Source organism: Emys orbicularis, chromosome 2 (genome assembly GCF_028017835.1).
Source record: "Emys orbicularis isolate rEmyOrb1 chromosome 2, rEmyOrb1.hap1, whole genome shotgun sequence".
NCBI classification, from domain to species: domain Eukaryota; kingdom Metazoa; phylum Chordata; order Testudines; family Emydidae; genus Emys; species Emys orbicularis.
In genome coordinates, this window is record NC_088684.1 from 115,753,999 (window position 1) to 115,772,479 (window position 18,481).

The 18,481-nt window shown below is 41.3% G+C and overlaps 1 protein-coding gene across 1 annotated transcript in view; it reads right to left on the bottom strand.

Moving 5' to 3' along the window:
- The window catches only part of SYCP2L (synaptonemal complex protein 2 like), a 51,064-nt gene that overhangs the window by 3,021 nt on the left and 29,562 nt on the right, over positions 1–18,481 (bottom strand). The window contains exons 22-30 of the mRNA XM_065398336.1: positions 18,339–18,394; positions 12,522–12,667; positions 11,287–11,336; positions 9,578–9,674; positions 8,238–8,314; positions 8,010–8,079; positions 4,809–4,940; positions 3,641–3,762; positions 2,056–2,150 (exon numbers count right to left, since the gene is read on the bottom strand). Coding sequence (XP_065254408.1) covers positions 2,056–2,150; positions 3,641–3,762; positions 4,809–4,940; positions 8,010–8,079; positions 8,238–8,314; positions 9,578–9,674; positions 11,287–11,336; positions 12,522–12,667; positions 18,339–18,394 — 845 coding nt within the window. The remainder of the gene's footprint in view (positions 1–2,055; positions 2,151–3,640; positions 3,763–4,808; positions 4,941–8,009; positions 8,080–8,237; positions 8,315–9,577; positions 9,675–11,286; positions 11,337–12,521; positions 12,668–18,338; positions 18,395–18,481) is intronic.

The window sequence follows — 18,481 nt, forward strand, 5'->3', positions numbered from 1 at the left end:
TTATGCAGGCTTTGTAAGGAAAAACAAACAAAAGCAGGTGTTTTCTTTCCAACCCAACATCAGCTGATTTTTTAAAAATATCTATTTAGCAGAACATAAACAATGTGTTACAATATTGCCAGCACAGGAAATACTATGCCAAAAAACGGAGTATACGTCTTCAGACAAGTGCAAGAGCAACATATTGCAAAGGTAAACATAAGGAAATTATTGGAAATAAGGCAAAAGCAGGTACATTTCTCAAGTCAGAACTATCCCCAGGGACATACATTGCCAAGATACCACAGCCATATACACACGAGCAAGCAAGAATAATTTGCACATGGGGATTAGAGGATTCAGGGGATTGGTTATAGAACGTAAAGGCTTTACCTTCCTAGGTTACGGCTTTTAGGTAGGTGCATGAACAGTACGTACCATAGGTGTTGTACTAGATGGCAGCTTTTCAGTGGTCTGCATTAGACAAACATCTCTGTCCAGCTCATAGCAGGCAATTATAAAAGCCACTGACTCCTGCTGCTCGTGAGCACCACTAAAGTCAGTGGGCCAAAGGTGCAAACGCATGCTTTAAGCACATTTTACAGTGGGTTTTGGCCCAACAGGACAGCAACTTCATCAGCCCAGCTCCTCTGAAGAGTATATTAATTCCACGGAACTATCCAGCAATATCACTATTAAAATGGAGCCTGTTGCTGATCAAGTATGTCTGTTAGTGGGGACACAAGGCCATTCACTAAGTTTTCCCAATTAAAAATATTCTACTGAATTAGAAAGTGACAGAGAGAAAGTAACCTAAGAGCTGGGTGAATTTTTTCAAATCTGAAAACTGACAAAATTTCATAATTAGAAATAAAGACCAAAAGTTTTGATTTTTTTTCCTGTTAAATAGCGGTTTCCATTTCTGACTGGTTCTAGAAAAATCAGTGTACAAAGGCACAACAGCAGTTTTCTATTGTAAACCCACTCTAAACTTCTGTGAGAGAAATTAACAGATTTTTATTTTTGCTTCTGCATTTACTTTCATCAAGACAGGTGCATAGTACCATGCAAGCTATATATTTTATACAACAGTGATACAATGGGTAGTACTTGCATCCCATGTAGTTTATAAGTTAAAGGTGTAATACTTGCCACGAATTTGGAACTATTTCACACTGCCAAATCCCACACACTGATGCACATTTGCAAGCATAGACGTGAGAGATGTTCATGATTATTCTGTATCAATATTGATCCCAAACTGTGCTTGTGCATTATTTATATACATACATATACAATTAGATTTATATTTATGCAGTTAAGCACAACAGCTTAACTGACTATAAAGATGACATTAAGAGTATGAAGAGCTTTCTAGAAATTGACTTCTGTTTCATTATTTTTCTATTTAAAGGGGAGGCAAATGATGCTGTTTGAGGATAACAAACAAAAATAATTTAATGGAAGCATACTTTTTAACCTGGCCTGCCAGTCAATGGCACACAAAATGCCTCTGTTCTCCATTCTCCTTTGCATTGACTCCGTGCTCATTGCCCTTGCAGGGAAAGTGGGTCATGCACAGGGCTGGCTCCAGGCACCAGCCTGGCAAGCAGGTGCTGGGGGCGGCCGCTCCGGAGAGGGGCGGCACATCCAGGTATTCAGCGGCAATTCGGCGGACGGTCCCTCACTCCCGCTCGGAGCGAAGGACCTCCCGCCGAATTGCCGCCGCAGGTCACAATCGCGGCTTTTTTTTTTTTTGGCTGCTTGGGGCGGCCAAAACCCTGGAGCCGGCCCTGGTCATGCACAACATTGCCTACACATACAGCTCCACAAGTTCGGGAGGGATTCACCTATACGTGAACAGCCCCATTCACCACAAACGAGTGAACTTCACAGGAGCTCTGCTCCCAATGTTGTTGTTTTTTAAACAAGTCAGCTACTGTCATTTTGTTTTGTAACCCTAAGAAGTGCAACACTTTACTGCCAAGTTCTATTACAAAAGGCATTCATTTTTAAGGATTACTAGAAAACTCATGCAAAGTTTAAGCTGTTTTTGGCACATAGCAAACTAGTTACCTGCATTGATGTATCTGATTTAATAAAGCGGACACACTTTTTTCAGAGGTCTTCAAAGCATTCTTTGCACAAATCTCCATTCTTTTGTACCTGGACTAGACCACAATATATACATCTTAACATACAATGTCAAAACAAAAGACTAAGTCTAAAACTTGTCCATCCATACATTTGTACTGGTTTAGTTGAACTGGTGCCACCCCTTATATGGCAAACATATTTTGGTTTAGTTTAAACCTACTTCTAATCAACATAAGCTAAACTGAAATAAGACCCAAACAAAAAAAGTGTCTACACCAAGGTTCACACTGGTTTAACTAAATCAATTTACTTTTACTCCTTTACTTATACCATTGGAACTCTGTAGATAAAGCCTTAAATTACACAGAGTATGCTACAAGTGAACATCTAAGCCATAAAGAGATCAGTTTACTACCTGAGAAGTTACTAAGGGCCTTAAGCTAAAGTCCTTACTCACACCCTGAAACGGGACAGAAGGGCTGCAAGATCACACTGTTAGTTAGCACCATCTCAAATCAACAATAATATGAATTTTTCCAAGTGTGTGTTGGGGTCATAACTAAGTTCCATGGTAAATGCAACTGCATCCATGTAATATAAATCCAAAGAGACATGTCTAAGTCCTTATGAGTTTGTCTACACAGCATCTTGGAGCAAGCCTTCCAGCCTTGGTCAACAGGCTTGAGCCTGCAGGGTTTGTGACATGCTCTAAAAATAGCAGTATAGACAGCGCTTTGAAGTTGTGACTCAGGGTCTGAGGCCCACACCCCTCCTTCCTACACCCCAGCCCGAGTAACATCTTCAAAGTGCTGTCTACACAGCTTTTTTTAGAGCACTAGTGCGAGGCCCGCTAGCCCAGATCTGTTGACCCAGACTGGGAGGTCTGCTCCCACAAATGCCAAAATGCTGTGTAGACATACCTACAGGTCTACATAAGCTCTAACTACTAAGTCAGACTATATAGTTTTCTGTCTCACTACAGAAAAAATGCTTAGTTTATGGACATTACTGGTCACTGTTCTGTCTGTACAGAACATGGAAATAATTTCCATAAATTAAAGAATCCACCCAAAACAATACAATCTCTATCTCCACCCACCGTATATGTACATGTATACACTCTAAATATATATGTGGCCCCAACCCTGCAACTAGAAGAAGTAGGTATGCCACTATTATGTTGGGATAGGATTAAAAAGTGTTGTTCCTTTCCTTCTTTCCATCAAATTATTTGGAACATCTAAATACAACTAAATTGACATCACAGAATAAAGTTTCATTTAAAAGAACTCTCCGTTCCAATTAAAACCATCCTCTCACAACCAATCCATTACCTCCCCTCGGACATTTCTGAGAATAGCTGGGCCTTGCAGCATACCTAGATGTGGCGGGATGAGTTCCTGAATAAAGTACTCTCCAACTAACTCCCTTCCCCCAGTTGTATTAATTTAGGGACAGTAAGGTCAGGCATCTCAGCTAATCAGCTGTTTGGTTGCTTTGTGTAGGTATATGCATACCACACACTGGATACACACTAGGAAAATCATGCACACTGTAGAGTTACCCAGAATGTTTTCGTTAGTTGTCTGGTAAAGCTTTCAAAGGCAGCAATGACACCAGAATCACTGACGTCCTCATGCAGTATCTTGGAGACAAAGATGTCATCTGATTCATCCGATTCCCCACCTGCAAGAGAGAGGAAGGTGCAACTCCATGCAAAACGTTTCTAAAGCACTCGAGCAGACCTGATCCTAATCATTATCTGTTGCACTACCCCACATTCCTTCACTCCAACGAGATGCAAGTGACAACCTATGTTAGGGGTGAGACGGTGTTTCATGGTCACTCTTCCAAAGTTCTTGGAAACTGGAGCGGAACAATCTCAAAATGGAGGAAGTCTGAGAAGGAATTGTCAATCTATTACAAACGACTGCATTGTAGAACAGATATTTGGACACCAACCAAGTACACAATGTATTAATATGTAAATATGGGGCAATCAGACCAAAAAACATTGGGCCTCCTAATATCTTACTGATGAGCAGGCTTGTTTCCAGACAAAAACACTTTACTAGGAATGGAAACTATGTACAGAAATGCGGCAACAAAATGCCCTGCTACTCTCTGGCTGAAACCTGTGACCCATCCTGGGCTCCTTTGCTTCCGTTCCCCAGAGGGAAGTGTGTCCCAGGAAAACCAAAGACTATACACTCTTCATAAAGTGTGTGGTGTCTGCACTTTCAGGCCTTGATACCACTGCTTTGCCTCTTGTGTAGTTCTTTACAGTCACTTTGCGTTGATGTAACCCACTACCATTCTGATTTGGTAGGGATTTCCATGTACTTTCCACAAAGGTTGCTAGTAACTATAGAAGGGGCAAGACAGTGGGCTTGACTGTCAATTAAGTTGAAATCTGGGAGCAGGTACACTTGAAACTGCTGTCATTTCTGGGCATTGATATGTCAATTACATGCAGCTTCCCCACCAGAACTTGCAAACAACGGGACCAGTTCTCCTCTCATTTACACCTCTAACTCCATTTATTTCCATGGAGTTAACAGTTATTTACACTCTTGCAAGTTCACAATCGGATCCACTATCTACCCCATTAGAATGGCTCACTTGAAGAGGAGTTCACTATAGTTCTGTCTAGGCTTGGACACAAACTACAATTTCAGTCAATAAGGCCAAGTGACATGAAATGCTCATTTTAAACACTGGCTTGGTGTTACCTGTTTGAATCTCCTTTTTCTTCTCTATTGAATCAAAAAGTTTTCTTGGCTCAGGGGAAATGCCAGGAGATGACTGACCCATTTCCCATCTTGAAAGTTTACGCTTTTTAACGACACCACCAGGCGATAGATCTAAAAAACAATAATACCGGTACAGTAGAGATCTAGAACTTAGTTCCACATTGAGTATTTAGCACGACTGAACAGTGACCTACCACCCTTGCAATAGCTAGCACTGCTTGCTGGTTTACAAGAGTCTTGGTGAGCAATCCCAATTTATCTGAGACACTGGTTGTGCATCTCTGCAGGACAGTTCCTCTGCACAGGCTACCTGCATCGTCAGACCCTACACAGCCTCTGCAGAACTGCTGCTTCTCCCATGCAAACGTGGCTGGAGGCAGGAGCGCCGCCAGCTTTTCTGCCGCCCTAGGCGGCGGAAGGTCCCGCCCCAAAATGCCGCCCCCCACAGAGGAGGCGGAAGGTCCCACCACCGAAATACCACCGCTGTCACCACCCCCCAAATTGTAGCACCCGGTTGCCTAATGGGTTGCGCCGGCCCTGGCTGGAGGAGTGAGTGGACGAGGGCAGTGAGTGCACATAGCCTCATCGCCACCTCTTCCAGCATGCCAGCAAGAGCAGCTGAGCTGCTGGAGAGAGGGAAATAAGGATCACAAGTAAAACTTCAAACTTCACATACCAGTTTAATGCTATTAGGACTTAGGCTCATCTAAGGAGATGGAAGCCATATTTTAAGGAGGAGATTTATCAAACCAGTCCTCATTGTCAGCTTTAATGTTGTGCGATTGATGATGTGTGCATGGTACAACATGTGCTTTTGGAAGTTTACGCAGGGCTAGGAGAACAGAAGAGAAATAGGAACTCTGTGGATTATTCCTAAACTCGGTAAGGCAGTGCACAGCAGGAGCAGCTGGGGCCCCTGAGCGGCTCATGAGCTCTACAAGGCAGTGGTATCTTGGGGTGCTGGCACCCTCCCAGAGCTCATGAAGTAAATATTCAATTACACCCCTAAGTATATCTCCAAACAAAAGCACTCACAATATCACAATGCATGTTCTCCATAAATAACCTTAACTCTGCCACCAGATAGCCACCCAACCATGCAATAGGATTACATTTACACTGTAGACTAGAGCTATCACAACTGCTGACTTAAAGCCACCATTAACTGCAAATGATAATAAATTCAGACACGCTGACTCCCTTCTCTCCTGTTTGGTAATTAAGAAAAGTGCTATCCTGATCTGGTGTATGGGTACTCATAGGTTACATCTACACCTGGTGCAGGGGAAGTGATTCCCAGCTTACATAGACACACCCACTCTAGCCCTGCTTGAGTTAGGGCACTAAAAAAGTAGTTTAGCTGGACTAGCACAGAGAGTGGTGGCATGGGCTAGCCTCCCTGAATACATACCCATGGGTTATGGGCAGATTTGTACTCAAGGCGGCTAGCCCATGCCATTGCTGCTGCCCACGCTACTCTGGCTGGCATCTCATCTTGAGCAAAGCTAGTGCAGGTACACTTACTCAGGCTGGGAACCCCACCCTCTGCTCCAAGTGTGGACGTAGCCTGAGGTTCACTTCCTACAAACATTAGGTGGATATACAGCCTGTGTCTGGAAGATGAGGTCTCAGACTCACAACAGGTTTTTGGTGTTTTTTTTTTTTTTTTAAACCAACAGTTCCTTGGTATACCATATATACATAGTAAAATAGTAGCAACCTTACAGTGAACCATGTGTTTTATCTGGTAATTGGATCAGTGTCGAGAATGTTTGCATGAACACCACACACCAAAACCCTATTGTTGTTTAGCTAGCATACAACTGGTTTTCTTCCAACAAGGAAGGATGTGCTGCAGCTCCACTTGAATAGCAGATTAGAAAAGGATTATGTGAATTCATCCTCACTGAAAACATGTTCTTACACATCACTGGTAATGTATTTACTTAGAGCAGATGACAGTAGTTTCTACTGATGCTTTTTAAGTATGGGAATTAAATATTCACAAACAGCTTGCAAACACAAGCAATACCCCACCATTAAATTGTACACAAAATAGGTTACAAGGGGGGGGGGGAAGATATATATATAAAAAAGAAGTGATTAAAGGAATTTCTCTTTCACTAAAGCCAGGAAAAATTGTTTGATTTTGCTTCAACTAAGATTTACAGCATTGTCAAGAAGCCATTATTACAGAACACCTTTAATGCAATAAAAGTCATTAGCGACTTAATGAAGAACTGAGTGGCCAGGCAAGATATGGGTCATGCACCACTATCAGCATGACATTCCATTTTGACGCATCAGGCCAGAGAACCTTAACCCTTATGCTTCTCTAACAAGATGCTAACCCTCCACACGCTCTTGGCTTTGCCTTCTTCTAGTTGCCAGATAGTTATGCAAAGGCCACACAGAAAGTGTTAGTAGAGAAAAGTGCTATGGAAAGAAGATGCTCTGAAGATCTTCTGCTTCCTACAGAAGCAGTGTCATATTGCTAATTACAAAGATAAAGCACACCCTCAAGATAAATACAACTACACATACACTCTGCTACAAATGAATTGTGCTCACTCAAAAAGACAGCAGATGGTAACCAAGAAAAACCAGAAAAGAATTGGATTTCTACATGCTAGTGTCCAACAAGAGAGCAGCTAAAACATTTCAATATTGTGAAGCGATCACACTGTGCTTGCCTTTAATAGAAATACTGTGCAGTAAAACAGAAAAGGTTATTATTGGAAAGGGGTTAAATATAAGGATAACCTTGAGCACAAAGTTTACCCTCCGCTCTTATACCTGGGGAATGTAACTGACCATTTTTAAATGAAGTGCTGATTTAATTACATCATAGTTCCAAATCTGTAATAAGGTTCAGATTTCCCCACCCTCACGCCATTCTTAGGGTCTTTGCTGTGTGTCTCTCTGCTCAAGATAGTCACATTACTGGCTAACTAACTGAGGCCAAAAATAAATATGAGAGCGCTAGACAGGAGAAAAAAGTTGTATAAGAGCTACAGCACGGAATTAACAGTCTCACAATTTGCACAAGAAAATTAAGTCTAATCAGACCCTTGACATATAGGGGGAGATTTTCAGAGATGAAGGGCAGTTAGGTGCCCCACTCCATGCAGTTATGCTTTTGAATAGCTTCTGTTTACACTTAGATGGTTTCGACTATACCTGAACCTTTTCGTTTAAATTTGGAGACTTTATCTTCTCCTGGTAATTTACTGGATACCTCCGCATATTTCTAGAGAGAGGGGAAGAGAAAGATGCATTGCATTAGCTCTGTATACGGGGGAAAAAGGCCACCTCATTTCCAAACAAAACGTATTGTTCTCTAACTATTCGTATTAAAAGTAATATAAACAGAATAGAATAGGGTAAAATAAGTACTCTAAACCTCACCTTCTTCTCTCCAGCATCAGAATACTCATGGGAAGATGCACTTAATGGTAGTGTCAGATCGTCTGCTTCCAAATCATCTGAAAGAAGTGCATAAGTGATGTATTATTAGACAGGTAATACAGGCAATTGATTTTGGATTGTATATTAACCAAGTCAATATCTCTGTGCATTGAATAGTGAGTAACAACCACCACACCACCACCTTCTTCTACAATCAATACATGAGAGAGTGCTATTGTATTTTGAGCTGCAGTTGAACAGCATTCTTTTCCCTTCACAGGACTGCTGCAGTGGCAATACACACATCTGAAGCAATACATACATCACTATCTATTCCAGCCAGTATGCTCCTGGAGGGGACAAAGTAAGGAAGAGAAAAATGAAAATACTTCAGAGTACTATATATAAAATTCTGTACTACCAGGCAAGCTACAAGCAGGGACACGACCAGCAGGATAATTTTTATGATGCCAGGACATGAAAGGAACGAGATAGCATTTTATTACAGTAGCTTTTTCAGACATGGAGACATTACGCTGTAAAAACTGTTGGACAGATAGCTAATTTTTCCAGCCCCAAACCGTAAGGTTTAGCATACCATAATATACATCACACTGGCTCCAAATATCCTAGGACACAACAGCATTGTGTATGTAGATCCATAACTGCTATAGTTATTTGCATACAGTAGAAGCACTGAAGGCAGTATGTAAATGTATGACAGATACACTAATATACTTACAGTTTACAATGTAATTTCAATGCAACAGATCAGTGTTAGGAATTTTAACGTCATAAGAGAGACCAGTATTGTGGAATGGAAAAATCTTCAGCAAAGATTTGTTTCAAGTTTAAAACAATACAAATCATTAATCAGTTTAACGGCCTCTTTACAAATTTAAGAGTCCTAGTCAGAAAAGAAAATTCCAATTTTCATGGACATGGGAACTGAATACGAAGTGAACATCTGTGGCTCAAGTGCCAGAAATCCTAAATCTGATTTCTTCCCCTTCCTCTCCCCTCCATCTATTGGGATTGGAAATTCAAGCACGGATGACAAACCAGTCTAGCACAAAGCATAAGCATAAGCAGCCCTCCTAATGTAGTGATGAGCTGAGCGGACTTGAACCTGTGTATCAGGGAACAAAATATCGCTCAGTGCCCCCCCTCCCAAAACAGCTTACTTAAAACACTGATGAAGTCTCACCACTACTATAAGAGGCACAAGTAGGCAGGAATTTATGGGGAACAGGGGGATAAAAGAAATATTAAATGTATGTGGCCTCTTTCTAGTAGACTGTATGGGAATGGGGGGGAAACAAAAACATAACATAACATACCAGGGAGTTCCACTGCAGAGAAATCAAGCCTCATTGCACTGGATTTAATTTCCTTCTTCAGCACGTCCCTGTGCATTGTTGGTCTTGAAACAGCAACCTAAAATATATGTATTTTACATACCTATTTTATTCAAGAAGTAAAATAAACATTAGTAGTAACTAGGCTATTAGCATGTATAGACTCCTAGAGGGAGATTTCCTGAAACACCCAAGCGGTTTAGGAACATAGGCTCCATTGATTTGCAAAGGACTCATGCTCTTAAATCTGAGGCAACTCTAAAATTTCCCCCTTAGCAAGCACAGTTACAGCTCAAGTCATTCTTCATATGAAAACACCACAAAATGTTTTAACTGAGAGCAGAAGGAGCGAAAATTTAAGAAGCCTGATATAAGCTCTCTGATAGTTACTATTTATCATGTTTTTGCAAACATCTTAGACTTCATACAGTATTGCCTATGCTCACAAGACATGGCAATACTAACATTTGGAACACTGGAAAAGTTTGGCATCACTACTGTCCATTGTTTGAAGTGTAGTTTGGCGGCATGCCATGCAGCCATGTTTATGGCCCATATTTCTGAATCAAATGGAAACATTGATTTGAAGTGAGAGTTATCCAGGGAGCATGTGGGAGTATGGGAACATGAGCCCAAAAAATGGCCAGAGGGAATCCGGTCTACCACTGAAGGAAGTGGGACAGGAGGCTCAGACAAAAACAGAGGAAGGAGGGGAGAGGAGAAACAGTGTCGGGATAGAGGAGCACAGGGCCAGACATGAGGTTCCAAATATTCAAATAAACTGCTGTAGCTCTTGGATGCTTATCTGAAACTGAAGTACCACTGGGTTTCCAAAGCTGATGTTGGATTATGCATGCTAATTCCTGCCCTGCTCCCAAGAATGACAGGTAAATAAAATCTAAGTGAGGCTCATTTGGGGTAGAAATTGTAAAATTTTACATGTTCCATATGCCCCTAGGCCTTAAATCTCCAACTAAAATACATCTTACCCCTAATCTCTAGCAGATTCCTTACTAAAGGTAGAGGAAAATGTAGGTAAGATCCTTTAGTGAACATTGCTTTGAAGTGTGTAGTACACACTAAGGTGCACTCCAGGACTGTCACTGCACTGTAGCAGTGTCTCCATGGCTAGTTACTGTGAAGCAAGCTGGTGCACTGTACATTCACACTCTGGCTTGCTGCACAGTCACTCACCCTGTAGATAAGCCCTGAGATGCAACACACCTGCAGCTAACAGCTCAGTATTGCTTGATGCTAGCAGACTACAGTAGTTGACTAGTCTATTACTATATGTCTATGACTAATTATGAACTATATGTTCCCTCAAAAAATAAATATTTAGGTTGCATTTGAAAACCCAGGTACACCTCTACCCTGATATAATGCTGTCCTCGGGAGCCAAAAAAATCATACCGCGTTATAGGTGAAACCATGTTATATCGAACTTGTTTTGATCCGCCGGAGTGCACAGCCCTGCGCCCCCCACCCCCCGACACCCCCCCCCCCCGCCCCGCCGCTTTACCGCGTTATATCTGAATTCATGTTATATCGGGTCGCGTTATAGTGGGGTAGAGATGTATAACTCTTGATATTTACCTAGCTACATGCTACATATTCATCCCTTAATATGCCTCACATAAGTAATGCATTAGCATCAGTAGCAGCATAATCTAAATACCATAGCATCTTACTTTCTTTGTGTGGTAATCACTGCCACTACTTGCAGATGATAACGGCAACACTGTAAGAGAAAAAGAAGGTTTTAACTAATTATTGGAGACATTGCACACTTTTGCTCCTCACCTGTCGATTTACAGTTATCTGCAACATGGTTAAGTCTCATTCAGTTTTATTTGGATTTTCATAGCACGTACAAGGCCCAACTTAACGACATCTCCATACTAAAATGTTAAAAAACCACTCATTTGCTTACAGAACTGCCCATTAGCACAAATGCAAATAATATTAAGACCATTTCATCCTCGAACATCTGGGCAAAGAGGTGGACCTTGCAGCTTGTCTGGAAGGGCAACAAATCCAAAGTCTGGCGAACAAGTGTGGAGAAATGGGAAGAGGTCTTAAAGTTGAGGGACCCGCACTGAGGACATTCTGCTGCCACTTCCTTTTATTTTATTTAACACACACACACACACACACACACACTAAAGGGCTCCATCATCAGTAGTTGTGCAGTTCTCATCTCCTCATGCCGATGGTGAGGAGGTTCCAACCCATTCAGAAGATTATAGGTTAAACTCAAGGGTGTCAGAAACCACTGCTGATTATGGAGCACTGGAGCGGTGTACTGCTTGGGAGAGATATACGTTATATGATGTGAGAGTGAAAGACATTATCAAAATTTAGAATGTCCATTTATATTTTTTTGCAGAAGATGAGCACTCATGAGTCTGAAAAAGTAAAAAAGTCGGCAGCCTCTTTCTGCAGCAACTTCGGTTTCTGCTGGGTCTGAGGATGCAGCCCCACGTAGCTCGCATTTCAGCAATCTTAAAGAGACAAAGGCATGGAAAATTGAAGCAGGGTCCCCAACCTCAAGGAAAGCTCATAACATTCTTGCTGGGCAGAGATCGAAAGCAGCACTTTGAACATTGCCACTACCTGAGCATCCATGAGCACCCCAAGATCTCATTTTATACCCAAATTACAAACACGTGTTGCTAAGAGCTGATGCACTCCTTCAAGGCAGGGGCAGGCAGACAAAAATCTTGGCCAAATCTTCCCTAACCTATTAGAATACCAGCATGATTTTAGTCTTGTGCAAACTGGGCAGTTTTCATCCAAAGTCCTCAATCTCATAAACACTGCCTAACCCAAACCCAGACTTGGACATTTTCACCATTCAGTTTACACCTTTGTTACACAGTAGGTTACATCAGCTATGTTGTGCCACACATGACATAGCCCTTACCTTTTAATTTACTCCTGACCCTGGGCCTTCTTCGGGTATAATCTAGGGTTTTTGGTAGTGATTTTTTCTGAGAATCAAGGATCCAGCTCTTTTCACTGTGACTATTGCTTGCAGTGTCACGATTACTTTCGGAGAAAAGATGTTTCCTATAATCAGACTAAATATACTAATAAGTCAGTTCTAACTCCCAAAACCAAATGGAGGTGCAAATCTTTTTACCAGCAGATGAGCAATGGCCCACCACACCACCCTGTGTGGTGGGAGGGTACCAGACCTCCGGCTCGAGCCCAAGCCTGGAAGTCTACACTGCAATGGAACAGTCCCACAGCCCGAGTTCCGTGAGCACAAGTCAGATGGCCTGGGTCCATTGTGAGTGTCTAGTGGCTGTGTAGACATACCCCAAGTGTCTAAAGCTGTCGGTCCAGCACCTCTTATCAGTATTAAGATCACATACACATTTGGGGTGCAGGGGCAGCCACTACCAAATCATAATTTCAAGACACAGCAATAAAGTCACCAATGGACGCAGGTTTTTCTTTGCTGTCTAAACATACTCTCAGCTGCTCTGAATTACAAAACTGTAGCAGCATGCAACATAAGGACTGTCTATACAAACCGTATGCCCATGGCAAACGGAGTATAAATCTACCCCAGGTTAAACTACCATGGCCTATCAGCGTGCACCCAGCTGATGGGTGTTATCAGTTCATTAGAGTGCTTTGAGCTAGTTTGCTTTGAAAACAGGACTAGCTCAAATGTTCTAACAAACTTAACACATGTCAGCAGGATGCACATGGACAGACTATAGTAGGCTAGTGTGGGGTAGATTTACACCACAGTTTGCCATAGTCTAACTGTTCTTGTAGACAAGCCCCTCAGCCCATCAATAAAGCCCAGTTCCCTGCTCACCCATCTCACTCATTTAAGGCTCCATTAGACACAGGGCCCAGGCAGCGACTTACTTTCATAGACTGATAGATTCCAAGGCTGGAAAGGATTACAGTGATTATTAGTCTGAGTTCCTGTATAATACAGGCCATAGGATGGCACCAAAATAATGCCTAGAGCAGCTTTCTCAGAACAACATCCAATCTTGATTTTAAAATGGTCAGTGATGGAGAATCCACTACAACCCTAGGTAAACTGTACCAATGGTCAATTACTCTTAACATTAAAAAAATTACACCTATTTTCAGTCTGAATTTGTCTAGTTTCAACTTCTGGCCATTGGATCATGTTAGAACTTTCTCAGGTTGATTGAAGAGCCCATTATTAAATATTTATTTCCCATATTCCCATGTAATCTAATCACTCTAACTTTCTCTTTGTTAAGCGATATGAGCTCCTTCAGTCTATCACTATAAAGGCATGATTTCTAATCCTTTAATCATTCTCGTGGCTCTTTTCTGAACCCTCTCCAATTTATCAACATCCTTCTTGAATTGTTGACACCAGAACTGAACACAGTTATTCCAGTAGCAGTTGCACCAATGTCAAATACAAAGGTAAAATAACATCTTTACTCCTACTCAAGATTCCCCCTATTTTTGCATCCAATGATTGCGCTATCCTTTTGGCCACAGCATTGCACTAAGTAGGTGCTCATGTTCAGCTGATTATCCATCACAATCCCCAAATCTTTTTCAGAGTTACTGCTTCCCAAGAAAGCAGTGTAAGTATCCTGTAAGTATGGCCTACATTCTTTGTTCTAAATGTATACATTTAGATTTAGCTATAGTAAAAATACATTGTTTGCTTGCACCCAACTTACCAAGCGACCCAAGTTACTCTGTATCAATGACCTGTCTTTTTTGTTATTTACCTCTACCCCAATTTTTGGGTCATCTGAAAACTTTATCAGTAATAATTTTATGTTTTCTCTGAGATCATTGATTTATAGAGTAGGGTCAAAAACTGATCCCCTGTGGGACCCTGCTAGAAACACACCTACTCAATGATGAGTTCCCATTTACAGTTACATTTTGAGACCTATCAGCCAGCTTTTAATCCATTTAATATGTTCCGTGTTAATTTCATACTCTAGTTTTTTTTTAAATCAAAATCAAGTCAAAAAGTCTATTATATCAACACTATTACTTTTGTCCACCAAATTTGTCATCCCAAAGAAGATATCAAGTTAGTTTGAGAAGTTCTATTTTCCATAAACCTAAGGTGATTGGCATTAATGGCTCTCCTTTAAGTAAGTCTTATATTAGGCACTCCATTATTTTGCCTTGCATCAATGTCTGACTGACAGGCCTATAATTCCTTAGGTCATCTCATTTACCCTGTTGAAATATTGGCATAATATTAGTTTTTTTCCAATCCTCTGGAACTGTCCCAGTGTTCCAAGACTTAAAATCATCATTAATGGTCCAGTGAGTTCCTCAGCCAGCTCTTTTAAAACTCCTGGATACAAGTTAGCTAGACCTGCCGATTTAAAAAGTGGAATAGATAGTGTGTTGTTACCATATGACTAAATCATCTGTTTTTCCCCAAATACAGAACAGAAATATTTATTGAACACTTTTGCCTTTACTGCATTATTAGTAATAGTTCTACCATTTCCTTCTAGAAGATTCTTTTTTGTTCCAAATATAATATTTTAAAAATCCTTCTTACTGTCCTTAACTCTGCTGGCCATAGATATCTCCTTGTGTCCCTTTGCTTCCCTTATCATTTTTCTACAATTTCTAGCTTCTGATTTAGACGCATTACTATGAACTGCCCCTCCAACCCCATTCTGCACCCACCTCCACTAGCTGCCTTCTCTTCCTTTCAAAACTGGGTCAGTTTTTAAACCAGTATGGGCTTCTTTCTTGATTATGACTTTTTGGCATCTAGTAAAATGTTTTTAAACAATTCCCAATCATCACTCTCAGTTTTTCAGATTAAATTCTTCCTCCCAGTTGTTTTCATAATTGTTTCCAGCTTTGTAAAATTAGTCTTTTTAAAGCACCAAGTATATACATATAACTGGACTATATGGCACTTCATTCTGCTTGCACATTATAAATGTGATTTAGTTAATGTCACTTGTACCTAATCTAATTTTTAGTTCTGTCATCCTCTTATCTCTTAAGACAAGGTCTAATATTCCAATACTTTGTAAGATTAGGAAATTGTCATCTATAATGTTCAGAAATTCCATGGATGTTTTAGTCCTGGCAGCATGAGACCTCCAGCATGTGTCACTCAAACTGAAATCCCCCATGAATCATGCAGCTTCTTTCTTCTACACCTTATAGATAGGGGTGTAAGGAGCCGGTCATCATGTTCCCTTGGGTAATTTGGTGGTCTGTAGCAGACACCAACTAATACCCCATCTTGCACTTTATCTATTAGCACCTTAATCCATAAGCATTTAAGATAATTTTCTTCTAAGTTATCAGTGATTCAAAATGGTAAAGCCATTTTTGATGGGGAATGGTACTCCTCTTCCCTTTTGCCCACATGATCCTTCCTAAATAGATGATTGGCATATTAAAATCAATGACTATAATGTGAACCATCCCATCAGGTTTCAGTAATACCAACTAGATCAAATATTCTCTCATAAATGAGCAATTGCAATTCCTCTTGTTTCTTACCCAGGCTCCTAGCATTGGTGTACAGGCAAATGAATAATTTCTTTTCTTCATGTTGTTTAGTTCCTTGATTAATTTTGTTCTCAACATCTTGATTTTTTTGCCCAGAGGGCCTATCTTCCTTCTTTTTACACTCCCATTTTACTATTAGTTTAACCCCCTCCTGACTACTCAAGCCAGGCTGTCTGGGCATCAGCTGTCCGACTTCAGATCCAGAGTGCTGGGCACAAGAGAGTGCATCTAAATTTTCAGTTCAGTGGTGGTCATGACCAGGGCCGGCTTTAAGCCGATTCTGCCGATTCCCCGAAATGGGGCCCCGCAACGTCCGGGGCTGCTGGCAAAGCAAAAAGGAAAAAAAAAAAAAAAAAAAGCTGCGTCCTGCTTCTCCCCCCTCCCTCCAGCGCTTGCGCTGCCATACAGCTGATCAGCGCAAGCCTGGGAAGGAGGGGTGAGGAGGAGGAATGCGGCAAAGATGCGGGGCCAGGGGAGGGATTTGGGGAGGGATCCAATAGGGCAGGGAGGGGGCGGGGCTGGGGCGGAGTTGGGGTGGGGGGGGCGTGAGACAATTCGCGTCCTGGCATGGGGCCCCGCACCTGCTAAAGCCGGCCCTGGTCACGACCGCACAGAGAGTGCCCCAGAGGTGCTAGCCTCCATAATAGGTTCTCTAAAGGTATGGAAGTTTGGTTAGGTGGGAGAAAGTAATCATGCATCTGAATAAATATGGGGGAGGTTTGGTTCACCATCACCAATTCTAATCTCTCCATTTCCCCAAGTTAATTTAAACAGGCCATGCTTTCCGTTTATTTACATGCAGAAACAGGCCACATATTAATATTTACACAATCTACCATAATGAAATATATATTACCTACCGGCCTTCTCTCTAGTTTGCTTGATTCCCATTTCATGTTTCCATTTTCATGACTTCTGTTGAGTAATCCACAATTATGCATGTTAGAACTAATCAATGAAGCTTGCAACAGATCATGATGGATTAGGAAAGATATGACCATTCTGCAAGCAGGAGCATTGCCAACTCCATGCATTCAAAAATCATGAATCAAACAGAAATAAGAACATTTTTTTTTTAAATATTTCAGTGTGGAGTTTATTTGCCTTCTGGTTTCTGAGTCTTTAGGATGCATTCATTTCACATGTTCAACCTTTTCCCTGCAACACTCAGGACCAGAAGCTTTTAATTTTTTTTAAAATGGAAGCCAAGATTCTCAGGCCAATTTCTTGATTCCAGGAGCTTTTGCTTTAAGAAAGATACCAACTACTGTGAACCTCAGGGTAAAGATGTGAGAGTTGGCAACACTGCGGGAACAGCTTGCATTAGCAAGGGGTCTGAAGGGCAAAGGGAGATAAAGGTGATATGTTTGCGCTTCTAAAAGATTTTCCATATTCCCCCTTTTCTAACACTCTGCTGGCTGATCCTTTTGTAGGCATCAGACTTCAAAGTATCCTGCCTCTTTCCCATCAGAAGACAGATATTTGGTCAGTGATTTAAAAACAAAAACAAAAACCACACACAAACACACGACGAGTAGCAGAGAACACCAATTCCTCAGATGCACAACTCCCCCAACCCCTCCAACAAGGGCAGTCATAACAGCAGCCATCATTTAGAGGCAAAAATGAAGGCCAGATCCTACTTTCCATATTCACACAGGTAGTCATTGGCCAAGATTTAAAAGGACATCTAAACTAGGTGCCTAAGTGGCCTGATTTTTCCAGAAATGCTGAGCCCCCCCCACAGCTCTCTAACTTCACGGGGATGCTGAGAGTGGTGTAACTAGCACTTCTCGGGGGCGGGGGGGGGGGGGGAGAGAAAGAGATCAGGCCATTTAGTTGGGCACCTAATGTTAGGCACCCAAGTTGAAAATCTTGGGCACTGAATAGAATAGGATCTCTTTTGTGAGAAAAACGAACAGGATTTGGATGGTTATTCTCTTCTCCCAGAGTCTTTGTGTATCAGATACAATACCAACAACCAAGATATTTCTAATGAAAAATATATTGCATCTTCCTTTTTGTTCTAACCTTATAAAAGCAAGTATCGGGGTAGCCGTGTTAGTCTGTATCCACAAAAACAATGAGGAGTCCAGTGGCACCTTAAAGACTAACAGATTTATTTGGGCAGAAGCTAACGCAGCATCTTCTTAAAGAAGGCAGTGTGTTCTTTACCAATGCAAGATGTTATTATGAAAGAATATATATGATGCTGTACCTCTGGTTTTGTAAAGAAACCCTCTGGCCAAGAATTTTTTGTTTTGCTTCAGAAACCTAAAATAGAAGCCACATATTTTAAGTTTCAATATCCCATACAATAATCTATTAAATGAATACATGTCAGGTCTTGGAAGGGATAAA